Source organism: Fundulus heteroclitus, chromosome 7 (assembly GCF_011125445.2).
Source record: "Fundulus heteroclitus isolate FHET01 chromosome 7, MU-UCD_Fhet_4.1, whole genome shotgun sequence".
NCBI lineage: Eukaryota > Metazoa > Chordata > Actinopteri > Cyprinodontiformes > Fundulidae > Fundulus > Fundulus heteroclitus.
Genome location: NC_046367.1, coordinates 39192297 through 39210080, shown reverse-complemented (window position 1 = coordinate 39210080; position 17784 = coordinate 39192297). Strand labels below are relative to the sequence as shown.

At 42.8% G+C, this 17784-nt stretch overlaps 1 protein-coding gene and 1 long non-coding RNA gene across 2 annotated transcripts; one reads left to right on the top strand and one right to left on the bottom strand.

Annotated features, from left to right (window-relative positions):
* Positions 1–111: 111 nt before the first annotated feature.
* Positions 112–17526, bottom strand: esyt3 (extended synaptotagmin-like protein 3). Its single transcript, XM_036139616.1, has 23 exons — positions 17167–17526; positions 16209–16250; positions 15667–15801; positions 13644–13720; positions 13499–13568; positions 13324–13413; positions 13177–13232; positions 12973–13093; positions 12685–12861; positions 11346–11428; positions 9624–9672; positions 9430–9519; positions 9267–9329; positions 9116–9175; positions 6215–6286; positions 6035–6121; positions 5189–5338; positions 4764–5080; positions 4547–4645; positions 4287–4418; positions 4091–4196; positions 3925–3974; positions 112–1120 (listed from the first exon to the last, which is right to left on the bottom strand). The coding sequence occupies exons 1-23, from the start codon at positions 17497–17499 to the stop codon at positions 1069–1071; spliced, it is 2511 nt and encodes an 836-aa protein (XP_035995509.1). The 5' UTR covers positions 17500–17526; the 3' UTR covers positions 112–1068.
* Positions 17138–17742, top strand: LOC118563761. Its single transcript, XR_004931417.1, has 2 exons — positions 17138–17209; positions 17288–17742. It is a non-coding gene; the product is annotated as an uncharacterized LOC118563761 (long non-coding RNA).
* Positions 17743–17784: the final 42 nt, after the last annotated feature.

Below are 17784 nucleotides of genomic sequence, written 5' to 3'. Positions count from 1 at the left end.
GCACTTTCTCCTTTAACCGCTCCAAACAGGCAGAGACATGAACTGTAACATCCTGAAGCAATCATGATATCATTACAATAAAAACATAAATCGTAATAATTCCACTGTGTGTCAGTTTGAAGTTGTTTATTCTTAATAAATATCCGAGAAAAAATGTTTTACCTCACAAATAAACTTGGAAACAACTCTTTGTAACATATGAACATCAAATAGACAACAAAATTAGTGCATAAATTGATTGGTGGTCTCCTAAAAATCATTTATTGCATTATTATCATTGACTTTTTAGTGACCATACTTATTAAATGTGCCCTTTCCTCTTAACAAATGTATAATGTAAAACCCGGTTAAAGTCAAACACTGAGATGAAAGCAATGATTTAACAAGAAATGTGCTTTTCAGCACAAATATGAAGAACAATAAATGGTTTAAAACATGTACTTTCCACTCCCTTAAGCGTTAAAAGCAGTTTCCCTTCCCTTGGCACAGCCCTTCATATGATTTGCTGGGATGGTTTTCCCTCCGGCGAGCTCAGAGCTTCAGCGGGGCGACCCAGCTGCACGCACAACTTTTAAACCAGTAACAAGAACGGAAAGCAATAAAGTTTGGAAGCCTTCATCAGTTGGTGAGGGTTCGCCTGATTGTGCTGCGATAAACCTTTGCTTTTTCTAACCTGCTTCTCATATCCAACACACAGGCAGCTCAGGTGAACTAAAACAATTTCTTTTTTTTACTTTTACGGAATGAACATTTCTCAAATTATATTATTGTTTATATTTTTTCTATAAAAATAACAAAAAACGTTACAAATAGACGTGAGATTACAGCCCACTTGGTTCATATTACCAAAACAAAACATGGACACAACTGCCTGGAGCTGCAACACCTGGAGAACAGGTGAGCTCGACACAGTTTCCAAACAAGAGCTTCAGAAGGTGCCGTGATCTGGAATATTACTGGGAAGGTGTCGCTGTCGGGCTTCTTGGAGGTGAGCCCCCCCCCCATCCCCAGATCCTGGAAGATCCAGCTCTTCCACAGCGTCTGTTCACTTTCCCTGCAGCTGTTTCACTACCGCCCTCGTCTGCTGGATCTCAGTATTCCAGGTAACGTAAGTTCATACCTAAAAGAGAAGAGAGAAGCGATATACAAATGGATTTATGCTCATTTGATCTTCTGAAGGCCAGACAGGGATATTTCAAGCATTCAGACCAATCAGAGCACAGCAGGAGTGTAAAGGTGTAACATAACGATATAAACCTGGGGCCTGTTGACTGTCTGACATTTATATTGTCAGTTTTGACAGATATTCTCTTTCCACTGTGTAACCTGAGCATGTTTTCTGGTGAGGAAAAGGGAGGTAAGAGAGAGAGGGGGGGGAGCCCACTTGTAGAAAATAGTGAATCCAGTGCCAACGAGCCGCAGATCAAGCCTGCAGACGGGTGCACCATGAAATAAACGCCTGGCATGAGGATGGTAGCAAAGGAGAGACGCTTGGTGAGCTCCTTCTTGTTTTTGTGTTTTTATTGATACCTTTAACTCTCCTTTTCTGCACTTGTTTTTGCAGGGACTGATTTTTGCAGACAAGAAAAGTTTCAAGTTGAACGGACAATAAAGACTTTTTAAAATGTAAACAATCATAATTTATGATGGTATGCGACTTCTTGAAGTGTGAACATTTAATTTATTCTCCCTTGGAAGATGACTGCACTAGAATTAGCTGATTGTTCACGTTTAATTAGCTTTTTTGGGATAATTAAACTGCAAATTTGCTGCTGCTCTGCATTCTTTTTTTTTTTTTTTAAAACCAATTAAATCCTGACGCTTCAATTTAAGCATCTTATCTAGTTAACATCTGGTGTTTGTTTTAACCCTCTAGTGATCAATATCAGCAACCTTTAGCATCATTTGCAGTTTCAACCACAGAAGAACCACTTTGTTTATGTAATTCTGTTTAGACCAAGCAGATCGTTACAAAGTAACACCAAGTTCACTGCAAAGCAACCCGTCGCTGCCTAAGTAGTGAGCTTTGATGATTTCCTCATAATTTTTAAACTCTTCCTAAACTTAATATTTAAAATATTTTCATCCAGCTGGAAGTAAACTGTAGCATGTAGGCCACACGTCTAACAGAAGGTTAAGATTAGGTTTGAACTGAAAATTCAATGTTAGAAATAGAAAATTTAATTTACCCTCAGCTTCATGTGAAATAAAAAGGATTTGCAGGGCTAATTTATCAACATTAAAATACTATTTAATAGGTTATAAAACACTCACTTGCCTGGCGTTACACTGTTTAAACACTTTGTGATGCTTGTTAAAGCTATAGTTGGTAAATAGTCCATGTATGTTATCTAGTTAGTGAAATATCGTTTATATCATTTCTTTAGGATACAAATGCACCACATACTTATGTGCAATATTCGAAAGCAAAAAAGGTAAAACATGGGCTTTCCATCCCTTCTAAGACAAACATTAACTTTGCGTAAGAAGTAAAGAAAAATAAATACATTCAAGCTATTTTGGACTATTTTTGAGTTACATTCACTGGGTAATAAAGTCATCTGACAGTTTAGTGCCTTTTCTTCGCTGGTAGTCTGGTTAATAAAGGGCCGTTTTCATGCACCGTCTCAACTTTACACAAGCAAACATGAATGCACAGTTAAAAGATCGATTTTCAATGAGTTTTCTGCACCAAAGAGTTAAGACTCTAAAGGTATTAGCAATTTTAAATTTAATCTTATATTGCAGCAGAAAGACTTTTAGTATTCAATATGCCACATGAACCCTCTACTAAGTTATTACGAGAGAATGCAAAATCTATTGCGAGGGAATTAAATACTTTTTGGGACTTGAGGCAACTTCTGGAAAAATCACCGACTCTAGCTTTAAGAATCTTATTTCGTGGCTGCTGGAACCTCTTGGAGTATTTATGGTTTTTAAACTCTCGCAGAAGTTACAAAAATGTGTATATCAAGCCGTGAAATAGCAAAAGAAATGCTCCTGATATCAAGAACATAGCATGAATACGCCACCAGCTGGCAACAGAAGTAATATATTACGATAATTGGAAACTGGGAGAAGGACATTTGTACAATGAGGATTAACAACAACCAGCTGGGTTTTCAACCTGCTTCTTATCATCAACAGTCGTCCTTGCATTGGTTTGGTGTGGAGTGCTCTAGAGAGCCGCTTCGTCTGCTAATATTCTGCCATGGTAATAATCACCAACATGTTCTTCTCTGAATGAGGAAGATCTGTGAGGTCTATAAGCTGACAGTTAGCTGTCAACTTTATACGACAACACAATCACCGTTACAATCCTGCAGGAAAACTGAGCTGTGACGCTGGTGGGTTAGGCCTCCTGTCATTCAGCTCAATAATAGATTCTGTGCATGGCACAATGAAGGCGTCTTATGGCAAAACATCTTCACCAAAGTCAGAAAGTTGAGCCTTAGTTTCAGATTAAGGGTCCTCCCACAAGATAAAGCACCAAGAAAGACTGTAAAAAGCTGTGTTTTTATATAACCCTCCTCATAACCCTCATAAATTCAAAGTTCAAGTCTACCGAGCATTTACGAAAAGATCTGAAAGATGTTATCCTTCAAATCTGAGACGGTTAAGAGGAAATTGCTCCAGAACACCAGACTAAACTACCTGACGGTAAAGATGTTTCGTGAAGTACAGAGGTTGTTCCTTGGCATTGATGCTGCCACTAAATACTATATTAAGGCAGGTGTCTTATTCGTTTGTGCTGTATTCATTTAACTAAATGAAGAGGATGAAATACGTTGAATCAACAGTGTGAGTAATGCTTGTATGGAAAGGCTGGTGAGGTTTGCCGTTAAATGTTTGAGTTATGTTAGAGATAGCTGTGTTTTTTTTGTTACTGCTGCATGTGAGCAGTGAGAGGAGAGAAAGCCGTACCAATCTGAGACGCCTTTGACTAAATCCATCTGTGACAGCTCCAACATCACCTGGTGACAAAAGCAAGAATAAAGAAACATGAGGTTTTTTCTCAGAAAGATAAACTATTAGGTGATGAATTATTCGTGTGTAGGGTTTCTTAAAACGAAAAAGACGGTTGACAGACCATGCCGATGTCCTTTCTCTCCCTCTTGTGGAACATCTTGTTATTTTTAACAGACACGTCCAACTTCCTGGTCTTAGCTTCTTCGAGCGACACATCAAACTCAAACCTGCAAGAGACAAATGGAGGATCTGCACGTGACTTCCTCTGTTTCAGCATGTCAGGACATGCTTCCCAGGATTTAACCGTGTTATCTTACTTTTCCTCAAAGACTGGACAGAGTGTCTTTTTCTTGACGTGCGTCTTTTTGCGGTGTCTCCAAGAGTGGTCTGGGAGCAGATACATGCGGACGTAGGAGTCTGTGCCGTCCTCGCTGCAGGGGAACAGGTCTCTGCAGGGGAACATTGGATTTTTTTATTATTTGGTTTGCAACACCTTCCAACCTTGTGTTCTTCATATAACATTAATGAACAACGGCGATGTTGGAGGATCATTTAAATGATGCATGTCGTGACAAACCTGCACGAATGAACAATGACGATAAGTTTGTTCCTCATGGAGGCATAGCGGAAACTCATGTGGATCTCTCCAAACGAGCCTTGATGGTTCCTAATAGCCCTGAAATGGTTTAAAATGCAAACAGATTATACAGCTTCCTACACCTTCCTCTAAAAAAAGGAGAAGGTCAGCATCAAAGGTTTCAGCAGAAAACGAAGCAAACAAACAATCAACTCACTCCGGATAGGAGGCTCCGTCTGTGAGGTCGAACCGTGACGAGGCGATGGAGTTGTCCGACAGCAGGCTGTGGGAGTCGTACCGACGCATGTTTGCCTTCGAGGACTTACTGGTTTCAGGAGCCAGCAGGGAGTTGCGACGTTGCCGAGCCGAGGGCGTGCCGTTTGGTGCCTCCAGCGGAACAGCCGGCGCAGCCTGAGAGGAGGCGGCAGGAGCACTGCTGGAGGGAACGGAGGCAGCAGAGGACGCCGGCGTTTGTTTTCCGGTCGGAGGAAGGCTGGAGAGGACTTTGGGCGGTGGCGGTTCCTCAGTAAGAATCTATTATAAGACATGGAAGTTGAGGGTGATTCTAAACACAGCGGGATAATAGATCTGTATGCATTTGGCCGCAGGAAGCCGCAGCGTTAAACTGGTAGGAAGGCCCACCCTCAGCGTGGCCTTCAGCTTGATCTGGCTGTTGGCTCCAGAGCGCTCCAGGGCGAAGCGCTGGTCCAGGGTCATCGAACCGATTTGGAAGAGGCGGTCGAGAGGCAGGGTGAGAAGACCGAGCACAGTCTTCTTCTCATGCTCTTTGACCTAAACCAAAAAAATAAAAAACAATATCTGTTGTTATTAAGGTAAAAATAGTTACCCACACCAACCTGGCCCGATGTAAAATAACTAATAACTCTTGTGTATGATGACTTAGACTTAGACAACTTTATTTGTCATTTTGTATGCACAGAGTGCGTACAGAACGAAATTCCATTTGCATACAGCTTAAGAAATCACAGTGAGTTGCAGTAAATTACAGGATAAGGTGCAGCGGTGATTTATGTGAACAATTGAAATGTAAACAATGTAAACAATGCAGGGGAAATAGACAGTGTGCGATTTCACAGTGTACAGGTATTATTAAAAACTGTGTAGTCTACGAATGTGGCACAGAGTCCCCAATGACTCTGGTAGGAGTCATTGGGGACTCAGTAAGAATGAGTGCACCATATACCATCTCTGTACCACATACCCCAATGTGGTACAGAAATGGTGTTAATCATGCAAGTGTGACCAGAAAACGTAAAGAAACGTGTAAAGGGTGTAATTTCCCGCAGAACCACATGCAGTAGAAAGAGACTGGAAGTCGACTCTACGATGCAGCTGCTGGTTTCTGTGGTCAAAACGTGAAAAGGAACAACACACTCTTCTGATTTTGGCGGCAGTCGGAGACGGGCCTCTCCTGTAAAATGCCTGATGGGCTCCTGCGTGTGTCGCGTTCAGGGCTGCAGGACTGACCTGGACTGTGAGCTGCTGAGTTTTGACGTTCTGCACGAAGAAGGTGAAGCCCTGCTCCCAGGCTGGGTCTTTACTCAAAAAGGCAACCTGTGACGAGAAGGTGGCATGGTGGAAACTTAAGACGGGTAAAACATTAATAAATGCACCGGTTAAAGACGACGTGAGTGTGGTGAATAATACCTTGCTCTTCTGAACATCCTTATCAACGGATAACTCCACATAGGAGCTGGGACCCGCACTTCTCTTTGTGAGCTGAAAGCAGACAAGACATGAGGCCTGTGTGTGTGTTGTGGGGTCATTGTCTGTCTCGTCTACTTTTAATGAAGTCTCTGGGGGCCATCGATCCGGCTAAAACACCCTCTACATGTACGTGCTTTCTGTGAGACTCTGTGAGGGCATTCCTGAGTGCCTGTTAAGAGTCGATGAGCTCATGTTGGAAAGTGTTTACTTTTGAGGCTGGAGCTGAATTAAGTTCTATTGTGCAACACACCGCAGACACACCTCTAAACACGGGACACGTCACAGAGACTTTCACCCTCAGAATCAACTTCTCTTGGTTGAATTTTATTTTAGCATCCAGGAAAGATTAAAACATGGACAAAAATCAGTTTTTCTTTTGAAAGACTGTCCGTGTTTTCGGACTGCGTCCAGCAGGGGGCGCTCTGCACACTCATTACCTGCGGAGATGCCAGAAGATCTGAAACCTCAATAAAAAAAAAAAGATCTGATTGCAAACGTGACAAAACATCTGACCGTACCTCCTTCAGATCAGCAGGTAATGTCTGGTTTAAATGCTAGACAAACAGGAACAACCAGCTGTGCACGACAACAGCGCCCTACTAACACCGAGACTATCAGATCTGACTGAGCCTTTGGTCTAAAGATCTATGCCTGTACTCACAAACAATCCCAATTCTAAAATCAGCTATTAGTGGTAACATTTTAGGAAAAATCTTAGAATTTCCTGAATTCTAAGATTTTTAGAGCACCTCATGATGTCTGAAGCAGGAAGAGAGTGGAAACAGAGAGAGCTGATTGGCTGATCCACCACTTAAGGAGTGGAGAAAATGAGCACATAAACTTCTTTAACAATCATACAATTATTAACATGTAGATATGATAAACATCATCCCCAAAGAGGGAAATCAAAGGGTCTGTTCTAGTAAATTTTATTGAGGATAAATAAATAATACATATAATGTTGGATAATCATGAATAAAAAGTGGAGAAATTAACAAATAATATATATAAAATACACAAGAAATTATTTTCTGTATTGCATGATCATGTCAGCAGCTTAAATGGGGGTCTAGAAGTTTGCTTGTGTGACACCGTCTCCTCGCTTTTCATCGCTGCACGGAGAGCTTCTCACTTTCCAGTTAGGAGCGTAAAAGCATCAAGACCCGCAGAGAAAATGGTGCTTCAAAGTCCGCCTTTTTGTGCCGTGATCCAGGGAACAATTTACCTTTCACCACTCCTCTATGCTCCTTTCAGATCCGTGCGCTGCTGTTTGTTTTTCCCGCACTTATTTCTCCATTTCATGTCACACGTTTTGCCAAATAATCCCAGTAAAATCCCGACAGGTGAGTTAATGACAGGTGAGGCGCATTAATATCAAATGGATAAGGCAGTAAAACGACATTTCAAAACGTTTTTAATTGAGAGCGTTTTACAGTATGTAAATAATATTAAGAATCCTCTGTACTAGTACTTTGGTATATTTTTTCCACTTTTTATTCATGATCCAATATTTTTCCTATATCTATTTATCCTCAATAAAATTACGTTACTAGAGCTGCCCCTTTAACCATCCGGCTGCTGAAAATAATTAATATCCCCCTATGGGGATGAAAAAGTTTATCTTATCTAAATATGTTAATTATATGATTGCTAAAGAAATGTTTGTGCTCATTTCCTCCACTGGTTAGGAGGTGGATCAGCCAATCAGCTCTCTCTGTTTCCACCATCTTCCTGCTTCAGACATCATTTGGCTTGCTAAAAGGCTTCCTAACATTTTTGTTCTTAATAATTGAGAAGCTTTGTGAATAACTTTTACCTTTCTGAGGTAAAATTCTTAGAAAAATCTTAGAATTTGAGAAATTCAAAGATTATTCCTAAAATGACGCCACTAAGCGCTACTTTTAGGATGTGTCCAAACTCAGGGGCTGCGTCCTTCGTAGGCCGGTTACGTCACAGCGATGCACTGAAGCCTGTCCAGATTCGAAGGCTCCTTCAAATCCAGCCCACAAATAATTTTCCACAGATTTGTAGGATGGGTCCTGCGTATCATTTGTGGCTAAATCTGTCCCATGATTCACTTTGGTTTGAAGAGAATTGTTTAAACTGAAACAGCAATGGAGGAGAGAAGTGAAAAGCTGTGAATAAAGTTGGATTTTAGGCAAGAATTCAGCTGTGGGAACCTGAAACATCTGCCCGGTGTACTGACATGTCGCTCAATTTTAAAACTACTCGGAGGCATTCGGATAAATCTTAGGATTCTGTGTGAATACGGCTCCTAGAACGCGAGGGCTGAATCCCATTTCCCACCTCGCTACCTCCACTTGCTCCACTTAATTCTGGAAGTGGTTCCAACAATCCACTGAGAAGTGCGACACTCCCTCAACAAGCATGCCCCGTTCTTGCTATTCTTCGTCAGGTGTTTGCAATAGAGTCATGAAAGTAATCTGTCAGCCGTGTAGGGACATAAACAACAACAGTATGGCAGCACATGCAAAAAAATCATACAAACCAGGTATTAAAAAAAGAGAGTTATCATTAAGATCTAAATGCTCACTTCTGGGGGTTTCAAAATAAGGATGCCTGTTATTTTGCCTTCACCATTTTAGGGAACAGCTTTGTCGAGATGGCATGCAGCCAATTACGCCAATCACTATGGACTCCTATGAACTGATGTGTTGAAGGACTTACTCATCAGCAGGAGTCAAAAAATTGAATAAAAAAAACTATAAGTATTATGGGTAGGGCACTAAAACGGTCTTTATGTTTATCCCATTTCCAACATCCTGGTGAGTCCGGCTCTAGCTACAAGTTTCAAAGGATGAAATGGAGCGCTGGTCTTACCCGTGCCTCTTTGCCATGTTTTCCATGTTTGTGATTTGACATCAACTCGCTTTGGTCTTTCTGCAGAAACATTTATGGAAAAAACAAAAACATTCATCTTATCTTAATCTGCTGGAGACAAACTGAACATAAACCAGCCCGGTTTCCTTACAGGAAGGTTGGAGGCGTTGTCCAGATACACCGAGAGCATCGCGCAGGACAGGCCGGCGTTGGACTGAAAGGTAGAGGGGACGTTATTCACACGACTGAAGCTGCTGGGACCAGAGCTACAGGTGACAGGTGAGGATTTTAACATCCCTGCCAGGCTGCCGTACCTCCTTCAGCTGAGAGGAGTCAGCGCTCAGCGCGAGCCACTGCAGCTTCAGATGGATCTCCCCATGAGGAGTTTCTGTCAGAGCAAACCACTGCAACAGGGGGACAGGTGAAAAAACATCAGAGATAAGTCGAGCTGTTAAACGGAGACATTTTTAGATTAGTACCAACTCAGAACGGTACATGAAAGGCTCACCTGATCCATTTCCTTCTCCCTTTTCACTTCTCCTAAATCCAGGTTATATCTGCGGAAGAGAAATATTACGGGGATGTAGACTGAACACTTTTTATATTATTAATTTTTGTAATTATACATTAAGAAATCTTAACTGAGCACAATCAGGTTTGCTTCATAAAACAAGGAATTCGACTTCGGTTCCACTTTGCTCTCAGTTAAGACTTTTTAACTACAATATACAGAAAAAGTTTTCTTGTAAACGTGAATAAATACATTTTCAACAAAAGAGGGTGACGTGGTTGATTTGATCAGGGTCGTCTGACTGTTCAGAGTTCATCAGAGAAGCAGCCTGGGGGGGGGGGGGAAACTGTGTCTGTGGCGGCTGCTTTTAGCGCCACCTGGAGGTGAAGGTAGGGCTGGACAATGTAGATAAAAAGCATATCTCTAAAATAAAAATCATATTGATCAATATCGATGATTATCAACAAATTCTAAACATAGATTTTACATGTAGCCCTGGCCATTTTATGCTGTTGCCTAATTATCTATTTTTAGATACAGAACGCACAAACACTGAATTCAAACCCAACCCTTTATTCAACCAACTTTTTACCAAAACTGCAAGTTTTTAAAAAAGAAAAAAAAAACAGGTGCTCTCTGAACCCTTTGAAGGGGGCGGAGGTTCCTGGGTCTGCGTTGTGATTGGTTGGGAGGATGTAATGACTGTAATATTAACCTACATGACTAGAATGCAAAAAGAGGGAAAACTGTTATTCTATTGAACTTTTTATTGACTCTTTTTGATATTTATATGATCAATATATGTCTATTAATCGATAAATATTGATATTGAATTATGATCCAGCCCTACTGGAACTAGAGTTGGAGTTACAAGTCTGAAAGTTGGTGCAACAGGAAACAAAACCAGACTTCTGCATTCATGATAGCTGCTACTTGCAGCAACATTGAGTAAAAGTTTATGATTTGTTTTTAGCAGCTTTATGTAACATTTAGTCAGTTTTACTACTTTTCAGAGATCGTTAGACACTGGATCTTTCAGCGCTGTTGCTTTGCACAAAAAAAACATGCAGAATGGTGTTAATGTCATTGTTGTTCTTTTTAACAACAGTGGCCAAAGTGGCTTAACGACCGATGATAATCGGCACCTATAATTGTTGAACGTTTCATGTTCAGTTGGACAGTTCAGCAAAGATTTTGCAATTAAATGTGACTTTAAATTCTTAGACTCAGGTTGGCTCGATTTGTACGTTTAACAATGTCTTTGGAGCCGTCGTCTACGTTTTTTCCTACTATGCAACAAGAGGGTTACCTGTATGCAAAAAGACAGGTGATGGTGCAATCTGTAACTTGCTACTTTTGAGTTCTGAGGCAAATGAAAAGCAAAAAATACTTCTGGGATATCTCTAGTGCTGCTGGCTGAGCAATTGGTGCCAAACCTCTATAGATAATACACTCTGTGCTTTCTTACTCCTGGACAAAGGATTTGTTGGAGCTTTTGCTGCGACTAGAACTGGGGACTCACTACACGACCTTCATGATCATTCTAAACAGATTGTGTGGGATCTGCAGAGATGGTCTGCAGAGATGTTGCACTTTTTCTGTGATGGGATAGAAAGGACAGTAAATCTCTAAAGTAAATGGTAAATGTAACCTCAACTGATGTTGTATTTACACTTTACTAAAATATTTAAGTTTTTTTTGGTGCTGACAGGTTCTTACTTTCCAAGAAAATCATCTTTATCTCTGTCCTCATCAAACACCTCCACCTCCAGCTCCTGTCCAGGTGCCTCGTGAACAACAAACTGCAACAGACATATTTTGTGTTTTTTAATAATTGAGATCAGAACGTCGATTAGAGGATTACGCTTACTGAGGAAATATGTGGTGGAAATAAAGTTTTATATTTTAACAGGCAAATTCACAAACTATTTGTGCGCTGAAGGTGTGCAAATGAAATTTTAAGTGATCGTCTAACACAGGGGTGCCAAACATACGGCCCGCGGGCCGGTTCCGGCCCGCCGAACAATTTAGCCCGGCCTGGTGGCTAAATGCATTATCATTATTCAAAAAAAAAAAAAAGTGTCCTGTCTGGCAATGTGGCAATAAGATTGATGTCTTAATGGCAAAAATAGCTCATCAGATTTGACTTTCTCAAGTGTAGCAGTACTGCTTTTGCCATAGTGCTCCGCTTGATTTATGAATGTGAATAGTTTTATTATGATTCATGCGGGGAATATCTCAAATGATATGGACACTACAATGGGAAAGTAGGAGAGGAAAGGAAGAACAAGAAAAAAAAGAAAAGGTGAAAGAAAGAGGAGATAAAAGGAAGAGAATGATAAAACAATTATTGAAAAAAACATGTACTTCGTTTAATTGAAACTCTGCAGTTCCTATATTGTCCACGAGGGGCGCTGTGTTTTAATTAACAGATGGTAGCACTGAGCTTCAGATGTGGAAAATTTATTTTAAATCATTTCATAATTTTTATCTGTTTAATGTATTTTGTCATGCAGGACAGTGTTTTTAAGTTCCAAAAAATGTGAATAAATGTTTTTCAACATTGTACAATCACTGTGATCAGTTCTTATGCATATGCACAAGTAAATGTTTAACTGAGTAAAAGTATTGTTGAAATCGCACATACTTTTCTTTAAAATGCTGAGGTTATTCATAATATATTGTGTAAAAGTGAAATTCATTTCATATAAAAATCAACAAGTCCACTTTTATTAGTTCTATTTAATATTGCTAGTGTGGCCCTCTCGAGATCAGATTAAGCTGTATGCGGCCCCTAAACCAAAATGAGTTTGACACCCCTGGTCTAACACTTCAGGCGCTCTGCCATGCAGACAGCGTCTCTCTGCACTGATGCAGTTTGCCCACATTTAAATCCTTAAATTTAAATGTTTCCTTCCTGATGACAATATTAAAAATGTAAGAACTGCCATCATGCATTTTTCAGGTTTCCATCAGACGTGTGAAGCATTGAGAAATGCCTCAAAAGCAGTCAGATAGCATTAATCAGTCAAAGTGTGTAAAGGTTTCGTTACTCGACCTCGTAAACTTCATTCCATTTCGGGTGCAGATTTTCTTTGACGGTCTTGGTTTTGAAATGTCGGTTGCCGACTCTGAGCGTGGTGTAAGGGTCCGACTTGCCTTTCACTAAGCCCATCATGAAGGTGTCCTTGGCCACTAGGTCTCTGGCCTCCAGGACGTGGACCCTGACCACACCCTGAGCAGGACAGCAGTCAGGTTTCACACGACAACGTAATATTTCATCTCATAATATTTTCGAAATTATTCCGGTTATACGCGTTACTAGTGAGATACAGGATGTACGTACCCGAGGCAGAGGAAACCTCATCTGATCCACTTTGACTTGGTCAATAAGGGGAATGCACATGCGGTTCGGCAGGACCATCATGGAGGCAATGATGTCCATGATGGTGTCCTCAGACAGGGAGCTGTGAAGTGGACAGATCAGATTAGAGGAGACGCTTAAACCTCAACAGGTGGGAGGGACTAAAGAGGAGCCGGTCAGACAGACCTAAAGGCAGGACTGTCCAACAAATTGGTCATGCCGGTCCAGTTGATATCCAGAGTCTGAGGAAAATATTCCAAAAAGGAGTTAAAACCAAGACTGGTCCCCACAACTGTGACTTTATCAGTTAGATAAACGTGTGTGTTTACTTACGGGGCGGCGAATGAAAAACAAAGTGACTCCTCCCACCAGCGGTGACTGACCAATCAGGGGCTCCAATATGACTCTGAGCATCCCTTCGAACTGGAAGAGTCAGGCAGTCGTTTACAGCAGCAGTCTACAGAGCAGCCGAGCTGAAGCAGAGAGAGGATAAAACACGAGCGCCCACCTTCAACCCTTTGACTCCAACTTTGATGGCTGCATTCACATCTGCATCGATGTCCACGTCGCTGTCATAACTGTGGAGGAAACCACTGCTGGTTAGAACACAGCTCACCCTGAGAACAAAGAACGCTGTGATGTGTTTGACTGACAGTATGTTCATGTCCAGAACCACCTCCCTCTGGTCCACTTCGTGGGTGTATGCTCTCATCCACATGATCCTGGGAGCCTGAAAGATGTTAAAAAGAAGTCCGGAGAGTAAGACTCAAAGACAGCTCAGGTTCATCTCTAGCTTCAGTTGGTTCAAACGTTCAAAACGAAGAACACCGTCTTAAAACCAGCAAGTTCTGAAAATATTTCAATCAAACCTCCAGTTTGGAAAAACCAAAAAGGACCACACTCTCATTATTTACTGTACAAAGATAGTAAATGTGTAAAGCTGTGTAAAAGCATTTTAATCATTTAGATTGTATAAGTAGTGGGTTAGTGTGTCCCAGATGCCCCGCCTTGATAATTATTCTCATTGCTCTTTTCTGAAGTACGATTATTTCAGTTTTCTCATTTTTTCCTCCAAATCTCTGCGTGGGAAGAGTTCGGAGAGGCCATGGAGAAAGACTTCCGTATGGCTTCGAAGCGATTCTGGTCCACTATCCGCTGTCTCAGGAGGGGGAAGCAGTGCAGTACCAACACTGTTTACAGTGGGGGTGGTGTGCTGCTGACCTCGACTCGGGATGTCGTGAGTCGGTGGGCGGAATACTTCGAAGACCTCCTTAATCCCACCAACACGTCTTCCATTGCGGAAGCAGAGCCTGAGGACTCTGGGTCGGGTTCTCCCATCTCTGGGGCTAAGGTTGCCGAGGTTGTTAAAAAGCTCCTCGGTGGCAAGGCTCCGGGGGTGGATGAGATTCGCCCTGAGTACCTTAAGGCTCTGGATGTTGTGGGGCTGTGTTGGTTAACGCGGCTCTGCAACATTGCGTGGACATCGGGGGCAGTTCCCCTGGATTGGCAGACTGGGATGGTGGTCCCCCTATTTAAAAAGGGGGGCCGGAGGTTGTGTTCCAACTACAGAGGAATCACACTCTTAAGCCTCCCTGGTAAGGTCTATTCAGGGGTTCTGGAAAGGAGGGTCCGTCGGATAGTCGAATCTCGGATTCAGGAAGAGCAGTGTGGTTTTCGTCCTGGCCGTGGAACACTGGACCAGCTCTATACCCTCGGCAGGATTCTTGAGGGGGCATGGGAGTTTGCCCAACCAGTCTACATGTGCTTTGTGGATCTGGAGAAGGCATTCGACCGTGTCCCCCGGGGGATCCTGTGGGGGGTACTCCGGGAGTATGGAGTACCGGACCCTTTAATAAGGGCTGTCAGGTCTCTGTACGACCGGTGTCAGAGTCTGGTCCGCATTGCCGGCAGTAAGTCGGACTCGTTTCCGGTGAGAGTTGGACTCCGCCAAGGTTGCCCTTTGTCACCGATTCTGTTCATAACTTTTATGGACAGAATTTCTAGGCGCAGCCAAGGTGTTGAGGGGATCCGTTTTGGTGGCCTTAGGATTGCGTCTCTGCTATTCGCGGATGACGTGGTCCTATTGGCTTCATCAGGGCGTGATCTACAGCTCTCACTAGAGCGGTATAAAAAGCATCAAACTATTTGCAGAATAAAATGGCAGAAAATCTCTAATTAATGTAAAATGTGTAGTTTTGCTTTTGCAGCTCTGCTCCCCCATTTTAACAAGTTTTTCCCATTTTAAGATGACGATCCTGAACAAAACCAAGATATCTCACTTCTGCAGCCAGCTCCATATGTTGACCTCTACCGGGCCCTGGGAGAAAAGCTAACTGAAAATGTTTTATCAATTCAGATAATAGTCGGTTCAGACCGAATGAGATTTGAGTGTCAGGGGTGTCTGGTTTTCATGCAAAGTCTATGGTGGAATAATAATAAAAAGTTATTTTCAGCCACATATAAGAGCATCGTCAGCATACATTTGACAACCGGCACCAAAACCAAGAACTGAGCCCTGTCTTCACTAAATGATGACAGTGTGGAACCTCAAATGTTTTGTACACAGAAGAACATTTCTGTGTAAAAAAAAAGGGTGTTCTTACTTTTTCAGTGGAGAAAGCACATTATTGTGTAGGAGGAACAGAGCAACGCAGAACACAGCGACTGTGAACTCACTTTGTGTCCCAAGTGGATCTTGGTAAACTGGAACCCTTTGAGCGCAGCGTTGGACATCCTGACCGTCTGCTGGATGTTTTCTCTCAGAAGTTTGTCTATGTACATCCCAACGAAGGGCCACGCCTGCTCCAGCACCTGAGCACACGGCCAAACCCAAAAGATGATGAATCAGCACACCGATCAAACAGAGGGTTCTTCTAAAAGGAGCTCAGCTGAGGAGGCCAACACGCCTTAACCACAACACTGTGAGTCCGGTTAAATTGTTCAAGCGGCTAACCAGAGGGTCCAGCTGGCTCCAGTGAACCAGGAACTCACTGCGGATCGATCAAAACAAAAACAGCTTCAACCTGAAACGTGTGGACAAGAAGGAGTGCTGCTTTCTCTCGCACTGGACCTCCTTTATAACACCCGTCACTTTGGACCTGGGTTCTCTGTTCATCTCCGTCACAGACGTGCTTAAAACCGCTGATCCTTCTTGTGGATTCAAGTCCTGAATGAAAGTCATGTTAACACTCTGTAAATTAACTTTATTGAGACCGTACCTTGTTCACCCAGTTGACCTTCTCCACTTCTTCGAAATGCACCTTTGGAGAAAACAGAGAGTTATAAAATAGTCTGTAATCAAAATCTGAAAAGAAGAACAAGGCGTGTATGATCAAGAAGCAATAATGGATTCAGCACTCAAACAATGAAAAGGAAAAAAAGAAGAAAATCAAGGTTAAGATTAATATCCCTGGTGAAAAAAAAAGTAAACTCATGGTTTTCAGCTGCAGATACTTGAACTCATTCTTTGACTTGCAGACCTCTCCATCCAGCAGCAACACTACAAACTGTAGAAGTTTGGAATCATGATGCACAGTTTGCAATGTGTCCAAACCACCGACTAAATCACCAAAAGTCCAACACCGGGCTGAGATCTGCAGGTGTTTGCCCTGTGGTGTGATTCTTTTCTGCTACAACCACAATAATCTGACCCCCACTGATAAAACCCCAGAATTACACGCATTCCTCTCACAGCAAGCTGTGTTCTTCTCAAACTGCATGAGTCACAGCGTATCTGGGTGTGGTGCGGTTTCATGCTCAGAGGCCACAGCCTCCTGCAACACAGCTGAGCACCAATCCCTGCGCTCTTTCTGAATGGCATGCAAATAAAGACCAAGTCAACATTTGTGGAGTCCAGGGCTTGTTGCAGGTGATTCTATATAACCTGGATGCAAACATGGCTCTAAGCTTGGAGCAGATTTCCATCTGGTGGGGCAAACACCATTCCTGACATTCTGTATGCCAGGAATGTTGCTCCCAGCCAGGAAAGTTTCATCTATCTGCTGCTCCACATCACAACAAAACTATGAGGTTGGGCATGCATCCTCTCTCTCACACACACACACACACACACACACACACACACACACACACACACACACACACACACACACACACACACACACACACACACACACACACACACACACACACACACACACACACACACGTACGTACCCAGGAAGCCATCTGTAAGGACGTCTTCAGCTCGCTGCTGATGGTAAGTGTCTCGTTTTCCACCAAATCAATAGCAGACCCGATCCGGCCGTCCTTCCACTGGCGGTTCTTCTGCCACCAGGTGAACATGAGCAAGCAGAGCAGGATCCAGCTGATGCTGATGCCCAGGTAGCCGCTCAGGTACACCGGGTAGATGACCACCAGGACCCGGCCGAGGTAGATCAGGAACTCCATCATGATGCGGTTGACGGCGGACGGGGTCAGGCTCTCTGCGCTGCCGGGGACCGCGCCGTTCTCCTGCGCGCCCGGACGCGCCAGCGCCGGGGAGGCCATTCCGCTGAGGTTCCGCTGCGCGGTTCTGGGCTCCGGGGAAAGTTCTTGGGCTCTGGGCCGTGCCGACTGGATGACAGCACGGAGCGTTGCTTCAGTCCGCAGGAGAACCACCGCCTGCCTGGAAACTTCCGTGTTTTTGACTGACGAAAAGCAGGTAGACACACCTGCAGCCTGACACACCTTCAGCCATGGCTGGAAAAACCGGATTCCTGTAAAAAAAAAAAAGAAAAAAAAAACAATGGAGAAACCAGCAAACCTCACAGATGACTGATAATCGCCTTTATT

Excerpts from the sequence above, each read along its gene's own strand:
- esyt3 (XM_036139616.1), bottom strand. The coding sequence starts at position 17,499 with ATGGCCTCCCCGGCGCTGGCGCGTCCGGGCGCGCAGGAGAACGGCGCG. Across the intron at positions 13,233-13,323 it reads TGTTTTTCATTCGCCGCCCC|ACTCTGGATATCAACTGGAC; the intron begins GTAAGTAAACAC and ends TATTTTCCTCAG. Across the intron at positions 9,673-11,345 it reads AAAGATGATTTTCTTGGAAA|ATATAACCTGGATTTAGGAG; the intron begins GTAAGAACCTGT and ends TCTCTTCCGCAG.